This window comes from Lissotriton helveticus, chromosome 7, assembly GCF_964261635.1.
Source record: "Lissotriton helveticus chromosome 7, aLisHel1.1, whole genome shotgun sequence".
NCBI lineage: Eukaryota > Metazoa > Chordata > Amphibia > Caudata > Salamandridae > Lissotriton > Lissotriton helveticus.
This window is the reverse complement of record NC_136068.1, coordinates 1,715,868,499-1,715,888,875: the sequence shown is the minus strand read 5'-3', so window position 1 is coordinate 1,715,888,875 and position 20,377 is coordinate 1,715,868,499. Positions and strand designations below refer to the sequence as shown.

Below are 20,377 nucleotides of genomic sequence, written 5' to 3'. Positions count from 1 at the left end.
ACCTTCGCATTCCAGTACACAACACCAACGCACCCTTTGCCTTGCCTGTCTGCAACAGGGTCTTTCAAGGTCTAACAATGAATTAATTTTATAAGACCGGTACCATCATGGCAGATAAAGGCCCCTTCTGGGAGGCACAAGAGAAAAAGTATGTTTTCAACGTAATTGTCTTATAACAGACAATAACACCCAGGACCCAGTGCAGGCGTCTCAGTTTTTTGCAGGGGCTTGTGGTGAACACTACCAGAACAAAAAATCCCCCATAGAGTGAGTGTATTGTGGAGATCTGAAGGCAAAACAAGATATTTGCAGGAAGATGGAGTGGAGTGAGGGTGTGAAGCAGACCGGGTCTGTGTGAAGTGTGCTGTAGCACTTGTCTGTAGTGTGTGCCACTTTCTGTTTGGATGATTGCGGTAAATGGCCCATTGAGCAGGAACCAGACTACAAGCATCCAGTTGGGGAAAATTCCCTCAACATGTAGAAACCAAGAACAGTTATGATTTCTTGCCCCAGCTCTTGTATCAAAATGTTTTTGGAAGCGGTTTTGAAAACATGTCTGTCGTTCTGAGAGTGGAACCAGACTGTTGGTGTTAATCAGTTAAGTCTCCCAACCCCCTACTCAGATGCCACTTGTATCATTAAGTTCCCCCCCTCCCTCCCCCCCCCCCCCTTCCGCCAGATGAGACGGCTATCTTCTGAATCCTTGGGCAATCTTAGGCATTTGGAAATTAGTAGACTGATAAGCCTACTTTGACAGCTGCCTAGTGTAGTATTGTTTCACCCTTTCAGAGATTCATACTCCGAGATTACACTGTTTAATTGGGACAAAAGTTACATTTATTTTTGATGCTTTTTGAGTTTTTCTTAGCAACTTTGTGCTGGATTTACAAGTAAAACAGTATTGTCTTTTAAGCTGCGTTCTAAATTTTGCTGCGTGACAGAAGTGTTTGTATTTTGCATTAAACTAATTTGTATAATGCTGTGCTAAGTCTAGTATCTCCAGGGGACTAGTCGCTGAAAAGTAAATCATGCAAAAGCAAACCAGCTGCTTTCTGTGTATTTTTTGGGCCTACACCAATTTGTTTTTTTTTAGGTCCTAATGTTAGGGACCATTTGTGTTGCGCTCCTAAAGGTAAGATTTAGTTTCTCCTGCAACAGTCTTTCCTTAAGATTCAATGTGTGTCTCTGTTTTGAAAGTTTGCAATTGTATTGCAAAATGTGTTGTAGAAGAAATTTACTTCTTTCTATTCTTGGTACTTTAGTGTTATTATTTTACTTGTATTTACCTGCCCATCCTCTACTCATTGAAGAGTCGTTTTTTGCCTTACGGAAAAAAATTGCACCGGGATAAGCGTTGGTGGGATTTGAGGTGGTCAAACCTAATGATAGCTTGCTCTCATTGGCTACATATTCATTTTTTTAAATCTTCCTATACTAACCAACTAGTTGCACCATGAAGATCTTCAAAGCGGGAATCTTGCGTTACAAGTAAGTAACTATTTTTGTTCTTCACACCATTGGCAGGGGGCCACTCTGCTTTGCCCGGTGAGGATCTTTCAAATTTCACCCACAAGTGGCAAGGTAATGTTGGGTAATTTGGGAGGTCAGTGGGAGGGTCATGCTCTCTGCTCCCCAAGGGCATTTTAGAAAGGTCTGTCATTCTATAGGAGCTATGCATTTCCTAGAGTGCCCTGCCAGCAGGATTTTTATTCACTCTTTTGTTAGAGACCTTGTTAGCTTACTTAAGTGAGGTCAATTAATGTAATTTCTTTCTCTTCAGATTACCTGCCTGTGGATGCAGAGGAGATGAGTCGGCCGAGGAAAGCCACTCTGCAACCTGTGGTTCACCTTAAGGCCAGGAAGAAACCAGATAAGGTGTGCTTTTAGAACATGGGGTTTGAATTTCACCTACCGTCCCATACTGTTTTGTTGTAAGCCTCTCTCCTAGAATTCACACCCATTACCTGTTCTCCTAGTAGAGTCTTCACCGTTGTCTTGTTTAATCTCTCATTTCAGCTACACCTTTGGCTGACTTCTAACCCTCCCTCTTTTATTTGCTTGTTATGATCCCTCTTTTTTCTTATTGTTTAAGTTATTGACTCACTTTATCCACTCTCCTGTTTCACTCATCCTCTATTTTACTCTTTCCTGTCTGCTGTTTTTCCTCATTATTACTGCAATGTTAAATTATAAAAATTTTTTTTTTTGTTTGTTTTTTGCAGGATCTCCTGGCTTCTTTGGAGAAGTTAATGTCAAACGGCTGTAGTGGGAGACTAAAGGCTTCCGATGATGGAATTCACAGGGTTCGCATAGACTTTAAAGTGAGTTTTGTTCCTCAATTGCGGCATGTTTTACTTCATGAAAGCAGTTTCATGCACAGTTTGTGGTTCACTTTTTTCTGCTTGTATTGTCCTAATTTATACTCCTGTTTTGCTATTTGTGGCATCCTTCTCTTCCTGCAAAACCCCTTTTTCCAAATACCTTGTTTGTGACCTGATTGTCTAGGATAGAGTTTAGTGGAGTACTTTTGCCATCTTGTGCCGTCATGTTAATGTTTATACCCTTCAGCTGTCATATCAAGGGGTTTGTTTTTGTGTTGTTTTACTGTTTGTGTAATGCGTAAATTCACCCTAATGACTCCTCTTTATTTTAGGAGGACTGTGAGGTGGAAAATGTGTGGCTATTAGGGGGTCTTAGTGTCCTAACTTCCGTCCCAGTGACACCACAGCTCATGTGCCTCTTATGTGCGAGCAGAGGTAACCATGAGGTATGTTCTACCAATTCCAAACAAGTATGGACTTTTTTAGCTGTTCTTCTACTGCATTTGCATTTCAGCTTTTTTTCCAGATCATGCTCCTTCCATAAAAAATTTTTGTTTACTTTATTCCGGTTATGAGTACATATTATTTTGATCTATTCATTGAACATTAGATGACTTTTCTGATCCTGCTGCATGGTATTTTTCGCATATAGTAGTATACAAATGTGCTCTAGCTCATTCTTGTTATCAGAATATGTTCGATTACAAGGTTAGGTCCTCCATTTTCTGAATTAAGCGCCGCTCTAAACGGTGATGTATTGCTTCTTTGGTTCTTTTTAGGTCTCGCCTAGCAAAAGCAGCGCATGCGCTGCTCTCGCTATTGCGAGTACCTTTTGTAATCGATTCTGACGAGGGCTTTCGTGCACGCGTCTGGATGGACAAACATGGCTGCTCTTGCCATTTGTAAATGTAAATGTATGAAACTTATATAGCGCAGGACTTACCCTGGGGCATCTCTGCGCTTGCTTAGGGAACCCGTCCTGGTATTCCCCTGTGAGAAACCCCGGCAGGGTATCCACAAGGTGAAAGCCAGGCATCCCGCCGCGAGGGGCCGATGTGGAGATTAAGCAAGCTATTGCCCAGAGTCGCAGAGTGTGACCCCGTGAGTCGAGTAGGCACCGGAGCGAGAATTGTCGAGACCGTGGAATTTATGAGCCCGAGACCCGCCGAGGCGGGGAATCGAACCCTGGTCCACGGTCGATCTCAGATTCCGGGTCTGCCGCCTCTAACCACTGAGCCACACTTCTCCACTTGTCCATAGCAGACAGAATTGTCCATTTGTCCATAGACAGAATGCGCGTGTCAGTAGTCCGTAGGGACTGTGGACAGCCCAACGCCATTTTGCATCTTGCATTTTGGTGTCCTAGCGTGTCCTAGCAACAGAAGGGTGGAAGTTGTCCTAGCAACGAAAATGTTGTTTCCTGTGGAAATTGGTGCTGCCGCTTTCACTCTGCAAGTTGATGTCCATTAAACACTTCAGTTTTGCAGCGTGAATCTTTCTGGATTCACTATGCTGTGCATATTCCGCAATCTGGTGGTTGGGTCCGGAATGGTAGTCTGTCTTCTCTCTTTTTTTTTTTTTTTTCATAGCCCAGGTGGGCGTCGACGTCCCACCATTTGGTGTACCTTCGGTGACGTGGGCATGCTTCCGGCGGAAGCTACCACCCTTGGGCGCCATCTTCAGATTCTTTTTTCCGCCGTTGGGTCTGGATCGTCGAGTGAAGCTCCAGAAGTTTTGGAGGAGAAAAGAAGGAAATAGAGCAACTCTTCGACGGTAAAGACCTGAGAAGATCGGGAGAAGAGGACCATCAGAGAAGAGACGACGAAGAAAGGAAAGAACTTCGAGATCTTAGACGTCCTTGGAGGAATGCGCACACAGGGGGCCCCCCTAAGCGCATGGATGTACAAGACACCCTTTAAATTCTGCAAAAACTGCCACCACAAGTTCGCGCAGAAGGACCAGCACCCGGTCTGCAACCTCTGCCTGCCAATCGACCACGAGAGCAGAGACTGCAACGCCTGCTCCGTCTTCAAGCCGAAGACACTCCGAGTTCGAGAGAGACAGAGGACAGCTCACCACACGATACAGGGCAAGGGCCAGGCCCCGACGCTTTACGAACTGGGCCTCTCCACCGACGACTAGGACAACATCGCCGAAGGCCCAGATGACTTCACGGTCGCAGAGACCGATAAGAAAACGCCTGACAAGGTAGGAGAGTCTACGACCCCGAAAACCCCCACAGGGTCTCGAAAGCCAGAGCCAGACTCTCGAAAGTCAGAGCCCAGAGCCTCGAAAGTCAGAGCCCAGAGCCGAACACTTCGCCGACCGAAGCTATATCCTCCGAAAAAGAGCCCAGCGGAACCTTCGACCAGCGAAAAGCATAGGTCATCGAAGCAAGCCCCCGAAAAAGGGCCTTCGACTTCGAAAGAAAAGGAGCCGAAGAAAGTTTCAACGTCGCCGCCGCCGAAAAGAGCAGCCAAAACGCTCGACGTCGAGCAGGCCGCAGAGAAAGAAAAGAAGGCTCGAGGCCTTAATGGAGAATATCCTTCAGAGAAAGAAGGACTTCGACGAAAAAATGAAAAGTTACAGGATCCCTTCGAAGCCGGCACCGACCGTTGCTGAGGTACAGGAGCACGAGGAGTTAGACGTCGAGGAGACGACAAACTCCGGAACCCTCGGAGCACAAAGAGGAAGAAGACCTCTACTACACAGAAGGGGATTACGGGGAGCAGCAGTCCAGCTACGGCTCAGGTTCCTCGACGGCCCAAGACCAGGAATGGCAGGACATCGAGGCCGAAAACCCGGAGGAGGCTGTGGAAACATAACCCTCGAGGCCTTAGCCACCGGACGACATTGGGGCATACAATGAGGTGGTCAGGAAGGCGGCAGCAGCCTATGGAGTTAAGCTGGAGGAGGAGAAGCCAAAAGCAGATTTCCTGCTGGAGACATTGCTCCCCACACAGACAAGAAGCCAGTTCTTGCCCATGCTAAAGAGTGTCACAGACCAGGGGAAGGAAGCCTTCAAGGAACCGGCTACATGCAGATCAGTAACGCCGAGGACGGAGAAGAAATACAAATTCTCCTCCCAAGACCGAGCTTACATCAAGGGATCCGTCACAGCAGACTCAATAATCGCTGCAACGGCCAGAAAAAGGGCAGACGTCCCAACAACATCTGGACCTCGCCCTGACAAAGAAAGCAGAAGGATGGATCTGACTGGCAGGAAAATAGAGAGGAACGCCGCAACGCACTGGCGGATGGCGCACTCCAATGCCCTCCTGAACAGACATCAATACCAGCATTGGGATGAGATGGGCCAATTGCTCAAGCACCTCCCGGAACAATACCGTGAGAGGGCATCACACCTTGTGGAAGAGGGGAAAAGCATCGCTAACTCGTGCCTCAAGACAGCCTTGGATGGGGCAGAAACAGCCAGCAGACTGATGGCTATAGGCATCACAGAGAGAAGGCAAGCCTGGCTCAGGATCTCAGGCTTCAAGGCTGAGGTTCAGAACAACATCCTGAGCACACCCTTCAACGGTGAAACACTGTTCGGAGCCCCAGTTGATGGGAAGCTCACCCAACTGAAGAAGGACAACGAGACGGCAAGGTCCATGGGGGCCCTGCAATTCAGGGGGATGAGAAGGGGCACTCCTACACGGAGGCCTAACGGCAGGGGTGAAAGCCAGCAAGGGCAATCACACCAGACATTCCACCAGGGACAACAGAGTGACAACCAAAGTCACCAGGGCCAGCAGAGCCAAAACTGAAACTACCAGGGCAGGGGCCAGTCATTTCGATTAAGAGGAAATGGACGGGGCCAGAGAAGGAGAGGCGGTGAACAACCCCCCTCTAAGTGACTTCACACGGAAAAAGGTGCTCTCCCACTCGAACCCTCCGAGGGAGGAGCACGGGAAAACAAACAGGAGAGGGCTACAGGGACAAGACACAAAGGAACATGTGACGCCAGTGGAGAAAAATAACGGACAAGTGGATTCTCAACATTATGCAGTTTGGATACTGCATAGTTTTGGAAAAGAGACCACCAAACAGAAAGCCAAAGAAAAGAGAGCACTCTGGAAGAGAGCTGCGATTACTCCAAGAGGAAGCTCCAGAACTCCTCCTCAAAGCAGCCATCAAACGGGTTCCATTCAAAGAACGGAACAGGGGAGTATACTCAAACTTCTTCCTGGTGCCAAAAGTGGACGAAAGTCTAAGACCCATCCTGGACCTTCGGTTCCTAAACAAATACGTAAAGACTCAAAAATTCAAGATGACGTCCCTACAAGAGGTCATCCCGCAGATAAAGGCCGGGGACTTCTTGTCCACCATAGACCTCAAAGATGCGTACCTGCACATCCCCATGAACAGGCAGCACAAGCACATGCTAAGATTCACAGTGAACAAGGATCACTACCAATTCACGACCCTGGCGTTCGGCCTCAAATCCGCACCAAGGGTGTTCACTAAATGACTCGCGGCTGGGGCCGCACATCTAAGAAGAAAGGGGATTCACGTGTACCCCTACCTCGACGACTGGCTCGTAAAGGCAAGCTCTTACAGGACATTGGAGAAGCGTGGCTCAGTGGTTAGAGGCGGCAGACCCAGAAGCTGAGATCAACCGTGGACCAGGGTTCGATTCCCCACCTCGGCGGGTCTCGGGCTCAAAAAAAAAAAAAAAATCCACGGACTCAACAATTCTCGCTCTGGTGCCTACTCAACTCACAGGGTCACATTCTGCGACTCTGGGCAATAGCTTGCTTAATCTCCACTACAGCCCCTCGCGGCGGGATGCCTGGCTTTCACCTTGTGGACACCCTGCCGGGGTTTCTCACAGGGGAATACCAGGACGGGTTCCCTAAGCAAGCGCCGGAACGCTCACGGGCAGCTGTGCGCTTTACAAGTCCAGCACATTTACATTTACATTTACATGCAAGGATCATGCAGAGCAGGTCACAAGAACGCTAGCAAGCCTGGGATTCTCCATACACTGGGGAAAATGCTCAATGGAACCAGAGCAAGTGAAAATCTTCTTGGGAGCTCAAATCGACACCGTCCAATGCAGGGTGTTACCCAGCGAGAAGAGAACACTCAGCCTACTGAGGGAGAAACGTCACTACCAGAAGGGGCGAGCTCTGACAGTGAGGACTGTGAGCAAGATTTTGGGGATGATGGTGTCATGCATACACCTGGTCCCCAATGTACGCCTACAGATGAGACCACTCCAAGAGTGGCTGCAACAGCAATGGTCACAAGCTACAGGAAGTTGGGAGGATCTAGTGGTTGTAACGCACAGGGTGCAGGAAGAAATAAGGTGGTGGACCAAGGAAAGAATAACAGTAGGGAAGCCTCTAACACCACCGGACCCAACAGTGACCATCACCACAGACTCATCCCAGAAGGGATGGGGCGCACAGATGAACAGGCTCAGAGTGAGGGGTCTGTGGAGCCCTACAGATGCGGTCAGCACATCAATTACATGGAACTGAAAACAGTGTTGCTAGCCCTCAAGGCCTTTCAGAAACACCTGTACAGCCAGAAGGTGCTGATACAAACAGACAACACCACAACAATGTTTTACATAAACAAACAGGGGGGAACTCAATCATTCCCTCTGTCAAGCCTCGCACAGGAAATCTGGAGATGGGCAATACCACTCAAAATAGACCTGCTAGCCATACACCTGCCAGGGAAGGACAATGTAGAAGCGGATTGGCTCAGCAGGCAGACTTCAGCGTCCCACGAGTGGGAACTCAATATTCAGGAAACAGAGAGACTATTCAGGAGATGGGGAACACCAACAATAGACCTGTTTGCAACACGCCGGAATGCAAAATGCCAATACTTTGCATCCAGGCAACCAGAGGCACTATCACAGGGGAATGCCCTATGGATAAGCTGGTCAAAAACATTTGCCTACGCTTTTCCCCCGATACCACTGATCCCCAGGGTTCTCAACAAATGCATGACGAGCAACATGACGCTCATCCTGGTGGTACCACAATGGACCAGGCAGGCCTGGTACTCTCAGATAATGGAGATGGCACAGGGCCCCCCCCCCCCCCCCACAAGTTCTCAAAAAGAAGAGACCTACTCTCCATGGAAAACGGAGAAGTTCTACACCCAGAGCCGGAGAGCCTCAACCTCTCAGCCTGGCTCCTGAGAACTTAGAATTCGCACATCTAAAACTACCAGAGAGCACCCTGCGGGTGCTGCGTGAGGCAAGAAGGCCCAGCACACGCAAGTGCTATGGGGAAAAATGGAAACGATTCACTCAATGGTGTTGCAAGAAAAAACTCCATAGAAAACTGACCAGGGAATCTACGGTGCTAAGGTACCTCACGCACCTAATTAAAGCTAAGCTAAGCTCATCCTCGCTGAGGGTGCACCTGGCAGCGATTGTGGCATACACAAGAGGAGAAACGGGGAGAAGCTTCTTTACATCCCAAGTCGTAAAAAGATTCCTGGAAGGGGCAAAAAGATTAGCGCCACCAAAGAGAATGCCGCCACCGGCCTGGAACCTAAATGTGGTTTCAACGGAGCTCATGAAAGCACCTTTCGAACCCATCCACAAAGCATCACTGCAAATGCTAACAATGAAAACGGCCTTTCTAGTAGCAATCACCTCGCTACGGAGGGTGAGCGAACTGCAGGAACTCACACTGCAGGAACTCACACTGCAGGAACCCTACATCCAGATACACAGTGACAGAGTCGTGATGAGAACAGACCCACACTTCATGCCAAAGGTGGTGTCGAGGTTCCACATGAACCAGAGTATTCAGATCCCTAGCTTCTTCCAAAACCCCACTACAAGCGCTGAGAGGTCGCTCCACACTCTAGACGCAAGAAGGGCTGTGATGCACTACATTGAAAGGACGAAGGGACACAGGAAAACAAAACAGTTCTTCGTATCCTTCGCAAACAGTTACATGGGCAAACCAGTGACTAAAAACACCATAGCCCGATGGATCGCACAGACAATACAGTTCTGCCACAAACAAGTGGGCCAGGAGCTAACAGGAGGTGCGCAGGCCCACTCCACCAGGAAGAAAGGAGCAACAATTGCTTTTCTGGCCAACACACCTATTCAGGACATATGCCTGGCGTCAATATGGGCTTCAGTGCACACGTTCACTAAGCACTATTGCGTGGATGTACAAATGAACAAAGAAGCACAAGTAGGACAAAAAGTGCTTCAACATATATTCAACAACCAACGCTCATCTTCCACCCAGCCGCCACAAAAGTAACAAACTGCTACAAAATCTGTGCACAGCATAGTGAATCCAGAAAGATTCACGCTGCAAAACGAATAGTTTCATACCTGTCGGTGTAGTTTTGCAGCTTGAAGATCTTTCTGGATTCACTAGCGAACCCACCCCCGCCAGAAAGATGAGGCTGGACAAGAAGGTGGAAACACATAGAAAAGAAAGCAAGTTCAAGCTTACAAGATACGTGAAAAGATACGTGAAAAGAATTACGTTCAAAAACGATTAACAAACATAGCCATGGATTCACTACAAACACAGAAGAAAAGAGAGACCGAAAAAAGAATCCGAAGATGGCGCCCAAGGGTGGTAGCTTCCGCCGGAAGCATGCCGACGTCACCGAAGGTACACCAAATGGTGGGACGTCGACGCCCACCTGGGCTACGAAAAAAAAAAAGAGAAGAAAGACTACAATTCCGGACCCAACCACCAGATTGCGGAATATGCACAGCATAGTGAATCCAGAAAGATCTTCAAGCTGCAAAACTACACAGACGGGTAAGAAACCATTCGTTTCCTTGGATAAACAGATTCTCGTATTTTATAAGGCGCCAGAGTCAGACCCGGGCTGCCGCTTGTAGCCACTCACCAGCACTTACAACTCGAGAGCCGCCCGCACCTAAGGGGGGCCACTTAACATGCCACCTGCAGGCCTACTACAGAGAGGGTAATTAACTGGAGCAGCCCCCCGACTTTATCTCCTCTGCACTGTACACCACTCCCCTGCAAACCCCATCAACCCATTTGTTCTGCGAGGCTTGTGACAAAGCGAGATAAATAGCGTCTAATGTTCAAAGGCTGGCTGAGTGTAATCTGCGCCCATTATCCATCGGTCATCTCGCCCCTGCCAGGAGCCCCATGTCGCCCGCTATTTCTGGAATCCAAACTTTTCCATAATAAGTAACAATCAAACCAGAAAGGGCTGTTTTTGCTCTGCAGCTTTCCTCAACGATCCAGCTGTATTTGTACACGGATCACAAGTCAATGGTGCAGAAAGTATTTAAAAAATCATATTCGACGCCAAGACAGAGGTGATGAGATTTATATTTTTTCCTCCTAATAAATCATTTTTCTTAACTAAAACAAAGCATATTGGTCTTAAAATGTATCAAACCTTTTCCTAATATAGTTGCCTCAGTGTGCCAAATGGGGGCAAGTCAGACCCCACCAAGACGGTGTCTGCCCTCCAGCAATACATGTGATGTATAAACCTGGTGCAAACACTCTTCCTAAGGACCAACATAAAATGTAATAGGCAGCCCAACTGGTGACAAAAGAAGCAGAGGGCATACACCGGAGCCAAACCCGGACACAGAGTACTGCTACAGGTGCAAAAAAAATGTTCCACAAGTAAACAAATTCAATAATATTCAATGACAAAGTTAGAAAAAAACGGGCAGACTGTATCAACACCAGCAACAATCAAACTGAACAAGCTAAGTAAGATGCAACATGTTATATCACCTTGCCACAGGTAATCCACTCTCAACCTTTCTTCTTTACGCCTTACTTTTCTGTAGATTACATCCCATCATTTTATAAAAAAAAAAGCAGGAACACTAATATGATTTATAGTAAGGGATTCCTCTCTTCCTCCCATCTTTCTATCTGAATAATGCATTCCGTACCCAATCTCCTCTGCCTGCCTGAGTAGCTCGCACTGTCTCCTTCTCTGCCACTTTACTCCACAATACGTCAGTAAACTAACCGTACCACTCCTTACTCATCGTAAACTATCATGAGTAACCATTCCTGCAATATCAAATCTTTTCCTGAAATATTTACTCATCCTGCTCCCATACATTGCAATTTCACATTCTGTTACTTTTCTCCACCCTATTTACGTACCCCAATATTTTTACAACTTGCCTGAACTAACTCTAATAATTGCTCCTAATTACGATTAATTTAATAGGTAGTGGAAGAAACTCTTCAGTTTCCTCGGAGCACAGAACGTACCCAATAACCCAAAAAATTACATTAATTCATAACCATTTGATTAACCACTAACTTTGGGTTGTGGAGAAGCAAGCTCTTCAATGCGTCATTAGTGGAAGGGAATGCTATATAAAATCATGCTATGCTTTTTATTTCCATTATTGAGGAAGTAAAGGGACTTCATAACTCACTGGAGGCCTTGCCTCTTGAATGGTCCCCCCCCCCACCCCCCACCTTCAGCAATGGTAATAAGTAGCATATTTCACTTGCCGCATCTGCATTTAAGCTATTCATACAAATGTACGAATAGTAACTGGTGTATTACTGCAATACGAAGGCTAGGCTTTATGCACTGACCATTGGAAGTGTTATGCAGTGTTGTACGGGCAGAAGCTCTCTCCCTCACCATCAGTGACTAACTTTGCAAAAGAGGCCAAGGCTTGACCAATGCAGAATGACCTTTCCCTGACCCCGCACATGTTGATAAGGTGCTCATAAAAGGTCCATTAGGCTGCAGCCTGACAGACCTAAAGCCGGGTTCGGTGGGCTGGAGATCTGAGGCCTGCACTCTCTACTACTCACTCTCTACGGCTCACTCTACCTCTCCCTACTGCTCTCTAACTCTACCTCTCATAAATAAAAATATATGCATGCATACATATACATACATATACGCATACATGTGCATGTACATTAAAGTTTGAAAAACACTACTAAAAGCAAAGCTAAAAAGCCACCTAATTACAAACCGAATTGATTTAACTTAAACGAGGACGAGACCTATTGCATTTTCAATGCTTGTTGTTTTTGCATTTATTAAATTAGAATTAACATTTTAAGTTTTTACAACCGTGACCGTGTTGCTGATTTTGATGGCAGTCCCTCGCTTTGCCTTAAGAGGGTTTAAGGCCTTTTTCACCCGATCTCACAACATGGTCTGCTAGCGGTCTTTATGCTGGAGAACCATTATTACAGTTGTTTTTGGGGTCTGGCTTGTATTGGTGCTTCCCATAATGTAGTCTGTTTAACAAATGTTAATGCACTGTTTTCCTGCAGTTGTTTTTTAGTCTTGTTTCCTTGTCATCCCTTCTCATGGTACATTCTCATTCGGTCCCCAGATGATCTACTGCCAGGTGTGCTGTGAGCCATTCCACCAGTTCTGTCTAGAGGAGAAGGAGCGGCCACTGCCTGAGCAGGAAGAAAACTGGTGCTGCCGCCGATGTAAATTCTGTCATGTGTGTGGCCTGAAGGGGAGAGCATCAAAGGTGGGGTTTCAGGACGAATTAGTAGAAGAGCCATTAGAAAAATTATTTCTCTTTAGGTTCATGGCCAGTGATCTGTAGTTCATGTCATATGCCATGGTGGCGAATGGAGTTGTTGAGTTTGCCCCTCTTTTTTTCTCATGTGCCCTTAAAACGCTACAGCAGTTAATCTTTGTTCTTATGTTTGTGCATGCTCCTTTATAATAATTCCTTAAGACCTGTCTTTCTCAGCATCTGCTTGAGTGTGACCGATGTCGGAACTGCTACCATCTGGACTGCCTTGGACCAAACTATCCCACCAAGCCATTTAGGAAAAGAAATGGTTGGGTAAGTCTGCAATCCTTTGATTTTAATAGTATTTGTGTCGAAGAGGAATTTTTATTGAAGATTTGTATTTAATAGTCTACAGCTCTGTTAACATATCTGATAGCATCAACCTGAAACATTCAGTAGACTAAAGTTGTTTGATGCACAATAAAACTTAAAAGGTCAATGATTGTCGTGCCTTATTGGTTATTTGAGGCTCAAAGCCCTCGTCTTGTCACTACCCTCTCTCTTATTCATGCTGATCGAAATCCCCCTAGGCTCAGTTGTTGGACTGGAGACTGCACAAGAGGTTCCAGTGACAGTTGAGGCAAGTTGGGATGCTGTAGGTAGTAGGGACACAGTCAGTTGATCTCCTCAAGGCCCAGGTGCCTTGGGAGCAGTGGTGTTCTTTGATGTCGGGTTTTTCTTATCGGAGCCCGGTCGTGGTCAGCGGGAGCCTTGTGTAGGAAGCTGGCTCTGTATATACTTTCCCCAAAGGTAAGCAGACGGTAAAGTAGATAGCACCTTATTCTCTATTTGTGGTAGTGAGGGCGAGTAGTCTGGCTGTATCAGAGGGTAGTGTAAAGCATTTGTTGTACACACTCAATCTGCAAATTATATCGCACCCTCAAAGACTGAGCTCATACCAATTTTGTTTGTATAAAAATATTAAGTTATTTTATTTCTTGAAACCAAGCCTGGCACTGGTTAGTGAAAGAAATGCTTTGCTAAAGATTATGCAATGTTTACAACTGAATGCAAGTTCACAAACAATTGTTTGAGATACAGGTAAGTCAAGGTATTGAAATTAGTTTACGGATTACTTTTTCATTACTTTTTTTAGAATCAATAATTTTTTATTGCGTGGTAAAAGATTATAAGTACACCGCTTAGCTGCCTACGTCAGGGCGCCAGCAGAGCAAAATCGGACAGGCATTACACAGCGTTTAGGTCTACATCCCAGAGGGCGACCCGCGATAAAATCAATCCACAGTGCAATTATAAGGCACCTGGCTAAGACACCACTTTTATGTAACAAGAAAAAACGAAATATACAAACCACCCTACCTCCCTACCACACCTCCTCCCCATCAGTTCATGACCTTTACTTCAACCTCTCCCTAGTAGCCAAACCCTAGCTAGTATTCTGCAGATTAAATAGTGGTAGTACCAGGTGGTTCTAGTGGTATGAGTTGTATGATTTGCAGGTATTTCGGGCACGTTACTTCCCTCATGTCTTTGGTAAGGAGTTGCAAGAATCTTTGCCCTTCCCATCTACGCTGAGCAAAAGGCGCTCCATTGCTAAAAGGTGCCAGAGCCTCCGAACCCAATCTCGAGGGTCTGGAACTAATAAAGACCCCCAATGCGCTAGCAGTACCTGCCTTGCCACAAGTTGTGCGAGAGCTATCTGTTTACCCCTCAATCATTTCAAAGGGAAGGACCCAGGGTGAGGAGTCCCAGTAACGTGTGCACAGATTCTCGTGGTAATGTAGTCTGAAATGCAGTATTAATGTCATCGTGGATTGCTGTCCAATAACGCACCCATTTCGAACAATGCAACAGTAAGTGAACCAGAGTGTCAGTAAGACCACACCCTCTCCAGTAGAGGCCTTACTTAGTTCTGTCCCACTGTTTGATGCGCTCCGGAGTATAATACCAGCAAGTGACTACTTTATAAGCCGACTCCGCACCCGCTGAGTTGGAAGCAGTGTGATGTTCCCGATAAGATGTGCTCCCATTCTATCTGCGTTAAGGGCCTCCGCAGTTCAATCTCCCAACGGACCTGTCCCTTTGTGCGTTGTTTCTTAGGGCGTGCAATGATCATAGCATAAAGTTCAGATATGAGTTTACGGTCGTCCTTTTTACAGACCAGCCACTTCTCAAAAGCTGTCGTGGGGCGAGACCTGAGAGCGAAGTTTGGAGCCTGTGCCACCCAATGTGCAAGCTGCACGTATTGGAAAGCGCCCGCCATTGGTAGATCATAATCCTTGCACAGTTTGGTAAAGGGAATCAAACTGTTTAGATCAAAAAGAGCGCCTACTCTTTTACAACCTCCTCCCTCCAATGGTGGAAGACTTGGGACACGCAGCCTGGCGGGAAGTCTGGGTTGTCCACAATAAGGGTCAAGGGGGAGGTGAACGTGGTCCATCCTTCTGGCACGCTAGCCAGTCCCAAACCTTAAGAATCTGTGATTTAACCGGAGAAGAGTATAGGCCCCGTCTGCGCGGAAGCCACAGTTCGCGCCAGATATTCCAGCCGGCCACCGCTTGGTCCATAAAGGGCCAGTGTTTACTGGATAAGGGCCTGTTCCTTTCTGTGATGTAGCGGAGGCAAGAAGCTTGGCAATAAGCACCCACGAGCGAGAAGCCAAGCCCACCGCAGGCTTTCGGCAAGGTGACTAGTGGTAATGCGAGCCGCGGTTTCTTCTTATCCCACAAAAACTTAAGGAGCCCCTGCAGTTTCGCAAGGGTGCCCAGAGGTGGACTCACAGCAATCATTTGGAAGATGTATAAAATGCGTGGGAGCACCATCATCTTCACTGCCGCTAACCTCCCATACCACGCCTGGTTAAGTCGGGACCAGGCAGACCATGCCTTGGTAGTTTGTTCAAAAAATAATTTATAATTGAGGGCAGAAGTTTTAGCGATACTCGTTACTTTTTTAGATTGCTTTTTAGGTTACTTTTTCTACTCAGTGTGATATATCTAGATATCACACTGGGACATTTCCTAGAGAAAAGGTAAGTAAAATCAATTTTGCATAATTCTTTTTCAGGTTTCCCTACAAATCAACTCCACACTTTTAAGCAAAATACAGTCAATAGGATCCTATGGAGAGAAATGAAGTTAATGGTTACCAGGTAAGTAATTGGCCTTTGGTGTTGAGTTTCTGGGGTTATTACATGGGTTCCCCCAGGGTCAAGGCCCCCACTTTTTGCTGAACTGCTGATTTGCTTTGACTGAGTGTGCCCTGGGCTCCTGCCAATCAAGTATCCAGGGCCTATGTTCTTTCCCTAAAACTGCACTGAAGACCAAACCCAATTGGCACTCTCTAGCGACAGGTCAGTCCCTGGTAAATGGTACCCCGGGAGCTGTGACCAGGGAAGGCCTCCAATGGCTGCAGCACTTATTGTGCCACTTTGAGAGGCCCTCTACCTATACACTCTCACATTGCCTCCGCAGGCTGCGTGTTTTGGGGGGACCCAGCCAACCAGGGTGAGGCTTATGCCCAAATCATGGAAGGTGGCATAATAGGGGGTATACCCACCCCAGGAAATGGACCCATTGGTCCCAACCTTTTACCTACCTGTAACGCCCCTAAATCTAGTATTTAGGAGCACCCCTGAACCTTGCTTCTTCAGACAAGAAACCAGAAGAAGAAAAGAAGGACCGAACAGCTGTGCCGCAGCTAAGAGGAGGATGCCCACTGACTTGGCAGCAGCCCTACCGGCATGTCCCCACATTGAGCCTGCAAAGCGAAACTCCAGTGTGTCCTGCAGCCTCAAGAACCCCAAGGACCGGACCTGCCATCAAAAGAAAAGACTGTCTCTCGTGAACACTAGATTTGTTCACCCACAGACTCCATGTCCGGCAAAGTCCGTGAGTCTGCACCACTCTGCATGTGACGCCCACAGCCTGAGTTTAAGTGACACTTGACCTGCCTCAAGCCTCCAGCCGACGCCTGCAGCCTCAAATCGGAAGGTCCACCCAACCGTGACCAGGAGCTGGTAAGATCCAACCCGGCCCAACCAGCGGTGCCTAACCAACACCCAGCATCCAAACTCTCCTCTCGAAGTTGTGGTCGCACCCAGAAGATCTTTGTCCCCGAGCCTGCAGTGTATTTGCAAACCGGAGAATCCCCATTGAAAGTTATGGGCCCCGATGCCAAACAAGCACTCTGCACCCGGCCGCCCTAGTGCCGCTGAGGGTGCACCTTTGGTGCTACTTTGTTTCCCATTTGCCCTGAGCTAAAGTCCAGGAGCTTTGTTCTGACACCCAAGTGGCCTGCTCGTAAGCAGCCACCAACTGGATGCCACCTATCCCCCATTGGATAACATTGGGCCTCAGCACCCGGCCGGCCTAGTGCCACTAAGGGTGTAGCTTAAGTGCATCGTTGACCCTGGGGGACCTCAGGGTTTACCCCCAGAGTCTATCTCCCACTACCAAATACTTATCTCAAAACCAAGAACACTATTTTCCTCCATAGAATAACAGACAGTTTTTCTGTGAACATTTTTTAAGTGTGGAGTTTGAGAAACTAAAGAAATTCTTTAAAATTGCATAATCTTACAAAAAGATTTTACTTGCCTGTTTTCAGGAAAGTTCCCAGAGTAGTATGTAGGTATGCTACTCTGTGTAAGCCTAGTAATCTGAAAAGTTACTTACCTGCTATTTTACTAAAGCCTATTCAAGTCTATGTACTGCACGTATTACATTTCTCTGCATCCATACTGTAAATCAAATCCAAGTGCATATCCAATTATCATTCAAACTGTATTTCAATTGCATTACTACTGTAAAGTATGTATTGCTTACCTGTGCCAGGCTTGCTGTTTCTAGAAAATAAAATAACTAAAAGAATGTTTTTATACAAAAACTGGTCTGAAGTTCAGACCAGTGTGAATTAATTTGCTGATTGAGTGTGTACAAAACACTGTCCTCTGATAAAGCCTTACCACAAATAGAGACTGAGGTGCTATCTAACTTTACCTCTGCCTACCTTTGGGTTTCCACTGGACTCTGCACACTATACCTCACTTTGTGGTACAGTATATACAGAGCCAGCTTCCTACAATGGCATCAGTGTGGGCAGTGGTCTTCAAACTTAATAATCCAGAGCGCCCCCTCACCCCCCCCCCCCTCAAGAAAAAAATCACCGGGTCCCCCTCCAAAATTTTTCACAATTACTTCTATAAACTGTTGATGTTTAATATGTATAGACCCATTTAAAGATTGCAGTTAAGTTCTGTTATCGTTTTAAAAATGCAATCAAATACGTGATTGCCACACATACTATTCTGGTCAGGCAGGCCTAATTAACATGTAAAGTATCCATAGTGAGGGGTGTCGTCAAGATGGCAGCAAGGTAGGGCATGTTGGCTCTGAGCTCCTGCCCTCTGCCTGCCCTAACAATGTGTTTGAGGCATGTGGGCTGCTGAATTCATATCTTAAGAAATGAGTAGAGGTGAGCAACCCAATATACCCTTGCGGGCTTGGGCAAATATAGTATTGTAAGGTTGGGCCAGCATGGGATTTTATTTGTATTATTACTGTTATGCCAATATGAGACTAAAATGAAATTAAGTACTCACACTATTCTATATTAGTGGCTAAAGTAAATCAATTACAGGACGAACAAATAATGTTACCACACTAACATTATTAAGGATAATGATACACAAACTAGGATTTTGAAAAAAGTTTTTTTGTTTACTTAGTGAAATAGTGTGAAAAATAAATTCTCAAAAAAAGAAGAAATATTAAAAAACTGGTAAATCACCCGTGGGAAACTTTAATGTTGGCGTGATTTCCAATAGTTGTTTAAAAATATAGGTACTACTAAATAGATCGTGTTACTTGATCTGGCAGTATTTTGTATAAAACGTCGACATGTTTCAGCTCTCTGGGCCCTAGGGGTCTATAGAGCTTTCGTCAGGACTCACAAACATAGAATTTTATACTCACACCATTTGTGTAGTATGATTTTGGTGTTTTTTTTTATGTATCTGGAAAAACAAATCCTCCGTATTCTGTACTGGAGGTTCCCTTTCTTTCCTCGGGGTCCTGCTGTTAGTAAGCCCAGAGCCGCGTGTGATTAGGATTCTGCCTTGTGCATAAAATATAAAGCTGCCACATCGGACCCAGCATATATTAAAGGCCCACTTCCACTAGACTCACTTGTAGTTTCCAACGCACGCAAGAGAGCAAACTCACAAACTTCGGGTGAGGCTGCACCACCAGACAAAGAGTCTAAGCTACTTGACGCATCAGGCAAAAGAACAGCGTCTCAAGCAGCAAACATGTGGCGTATCACCAATACACAGGCACTGATAGCCAGATATGACAGGGCACATTACGATGAGCTAGAGTCACTGAGGCACCTCCCTGACAAGTACAAGGATAGAGCAAACAAGCTCATCAAGGAGGGTAAAAACATCACAAACACCTCCATTAGGTGTGCCCTCTGCAGCAGACACAGCCTCTAGGGCAGTTAACACCAGCGTCTTGCTACGCAAACACGCCTGGCTGCGCATATCAGGGTTCAAACCCGAGGTACAAAGCGCCATTCTTAACCAACCCTTTGACAAACAACACCTATTTGGACCCGAGGTAGATGTATCATTAGAGAAAATGAAAAAAAGATACAGACCGCGGCAACTTTATGGGAGCCTTGCAGTCGCAGGCTCCCAGATGTTCATTTCGTCGCTCAAACTATTGAGGTGCCACCAGGGGATATACTTCAGACACAGCTTCCACCTCGTACAAAGCTCCTACACAGTCTACCTACAGTAAAGGCTACCAAAGGGGTGGGTACAGGTGTAACAATAACAAAGGCAGAGGCAAAAATAACAACTCGCGCTCTTCCTCTACCCCTGCCCAATGACTCCCTTCCCTTCCCTCGCCTCATTCCACTCCTGTCGGGGGAAGACTTCAACAGTACCTGCCAGCCTGGGAAAACATCACATCAGACAGGTGGGTGCTCCAAATAATTCAATCAGGTTATTGTCTGGAACTAACATCTACCCCCCCAAACATACCACCCAAGCAACGTCCAATGTCACAGGAACATTTAACATTGCTCAGACAACCGGTAATATCCCTCCTGCAGAAACATGCAATACAAGTAGTTCCAGACCATCATAAAAACAAAGGAGTATACTCCCTAAATTTCCTAATACCAAAGAACGACTGATCTCCAAGACCCATCCTAGACCTCAGACCTCTAAACATTCACATACAGTCGGATCATCTCCGTTACTAAAGTCACCTCCCCTTCCCTTTCCTCCTGTGAACTCCTCTGCCTCGACATCACCAGCGAGGGCAAGCAAGTTTGTGCTTTACATCTCATCTATCACCCGCCTGGTGACAATCTCATATTCACCCAACAACTCATGGACATGATCATTTCCAATGCCGTTCGGCAGACCACCCAAGTCTACCTGGGTGACTTCAATCTCCACTGGAACGATCAGAAAGACACAGTGGTGAATAGTCTCAAAACTTTCCTAAATGCGCTTGACCTCACCCAAATATGCGATAGACCAACACACGACAAAGGC

The 20,377-nt window shown here is 46.4% G+C and overlaps 1 protein-coding gene across 3 annotated transcripts in view; it reads left to right on the top strand.

The window, feature by feature from the left end:
- Positions 1 to 20,377, top strand: part of KMT2B (lysine methyltransferase 2B) — a 1,130,837-nt gene that overhangs the window by 269,904 nt on the left and 840,556 nt on the right. For all 3 annotated transcript variants that reach the window (XM_078655415.1, XM_078655416.1, XM_078655414.1), the window contains exons 8-12: positions 1,781 to 1,875; positions 2,223 to 2,321; positions 2,654 to 2,767; positions 12,649 to 12,795; positions 13,024 to 13,119. In XM_078655415.1, the coding sequence (XP_078511541.1) occupies positions 1,781 to 1,875; positions 2,223 to 2,321; positions 2,654 to 2,767; positions 12,649 to 12,795; positions 13,024 to 13,119 (551 nt within the window). The remainder of the gene's footprint in view (positions 1 to 1,780; positions 1,876 to 2,222; positions 2,322 to 2,653; positions 2,768 to 12,648; positions 12,796 to 13,023; positions 13,120 to 20,377) is intronic.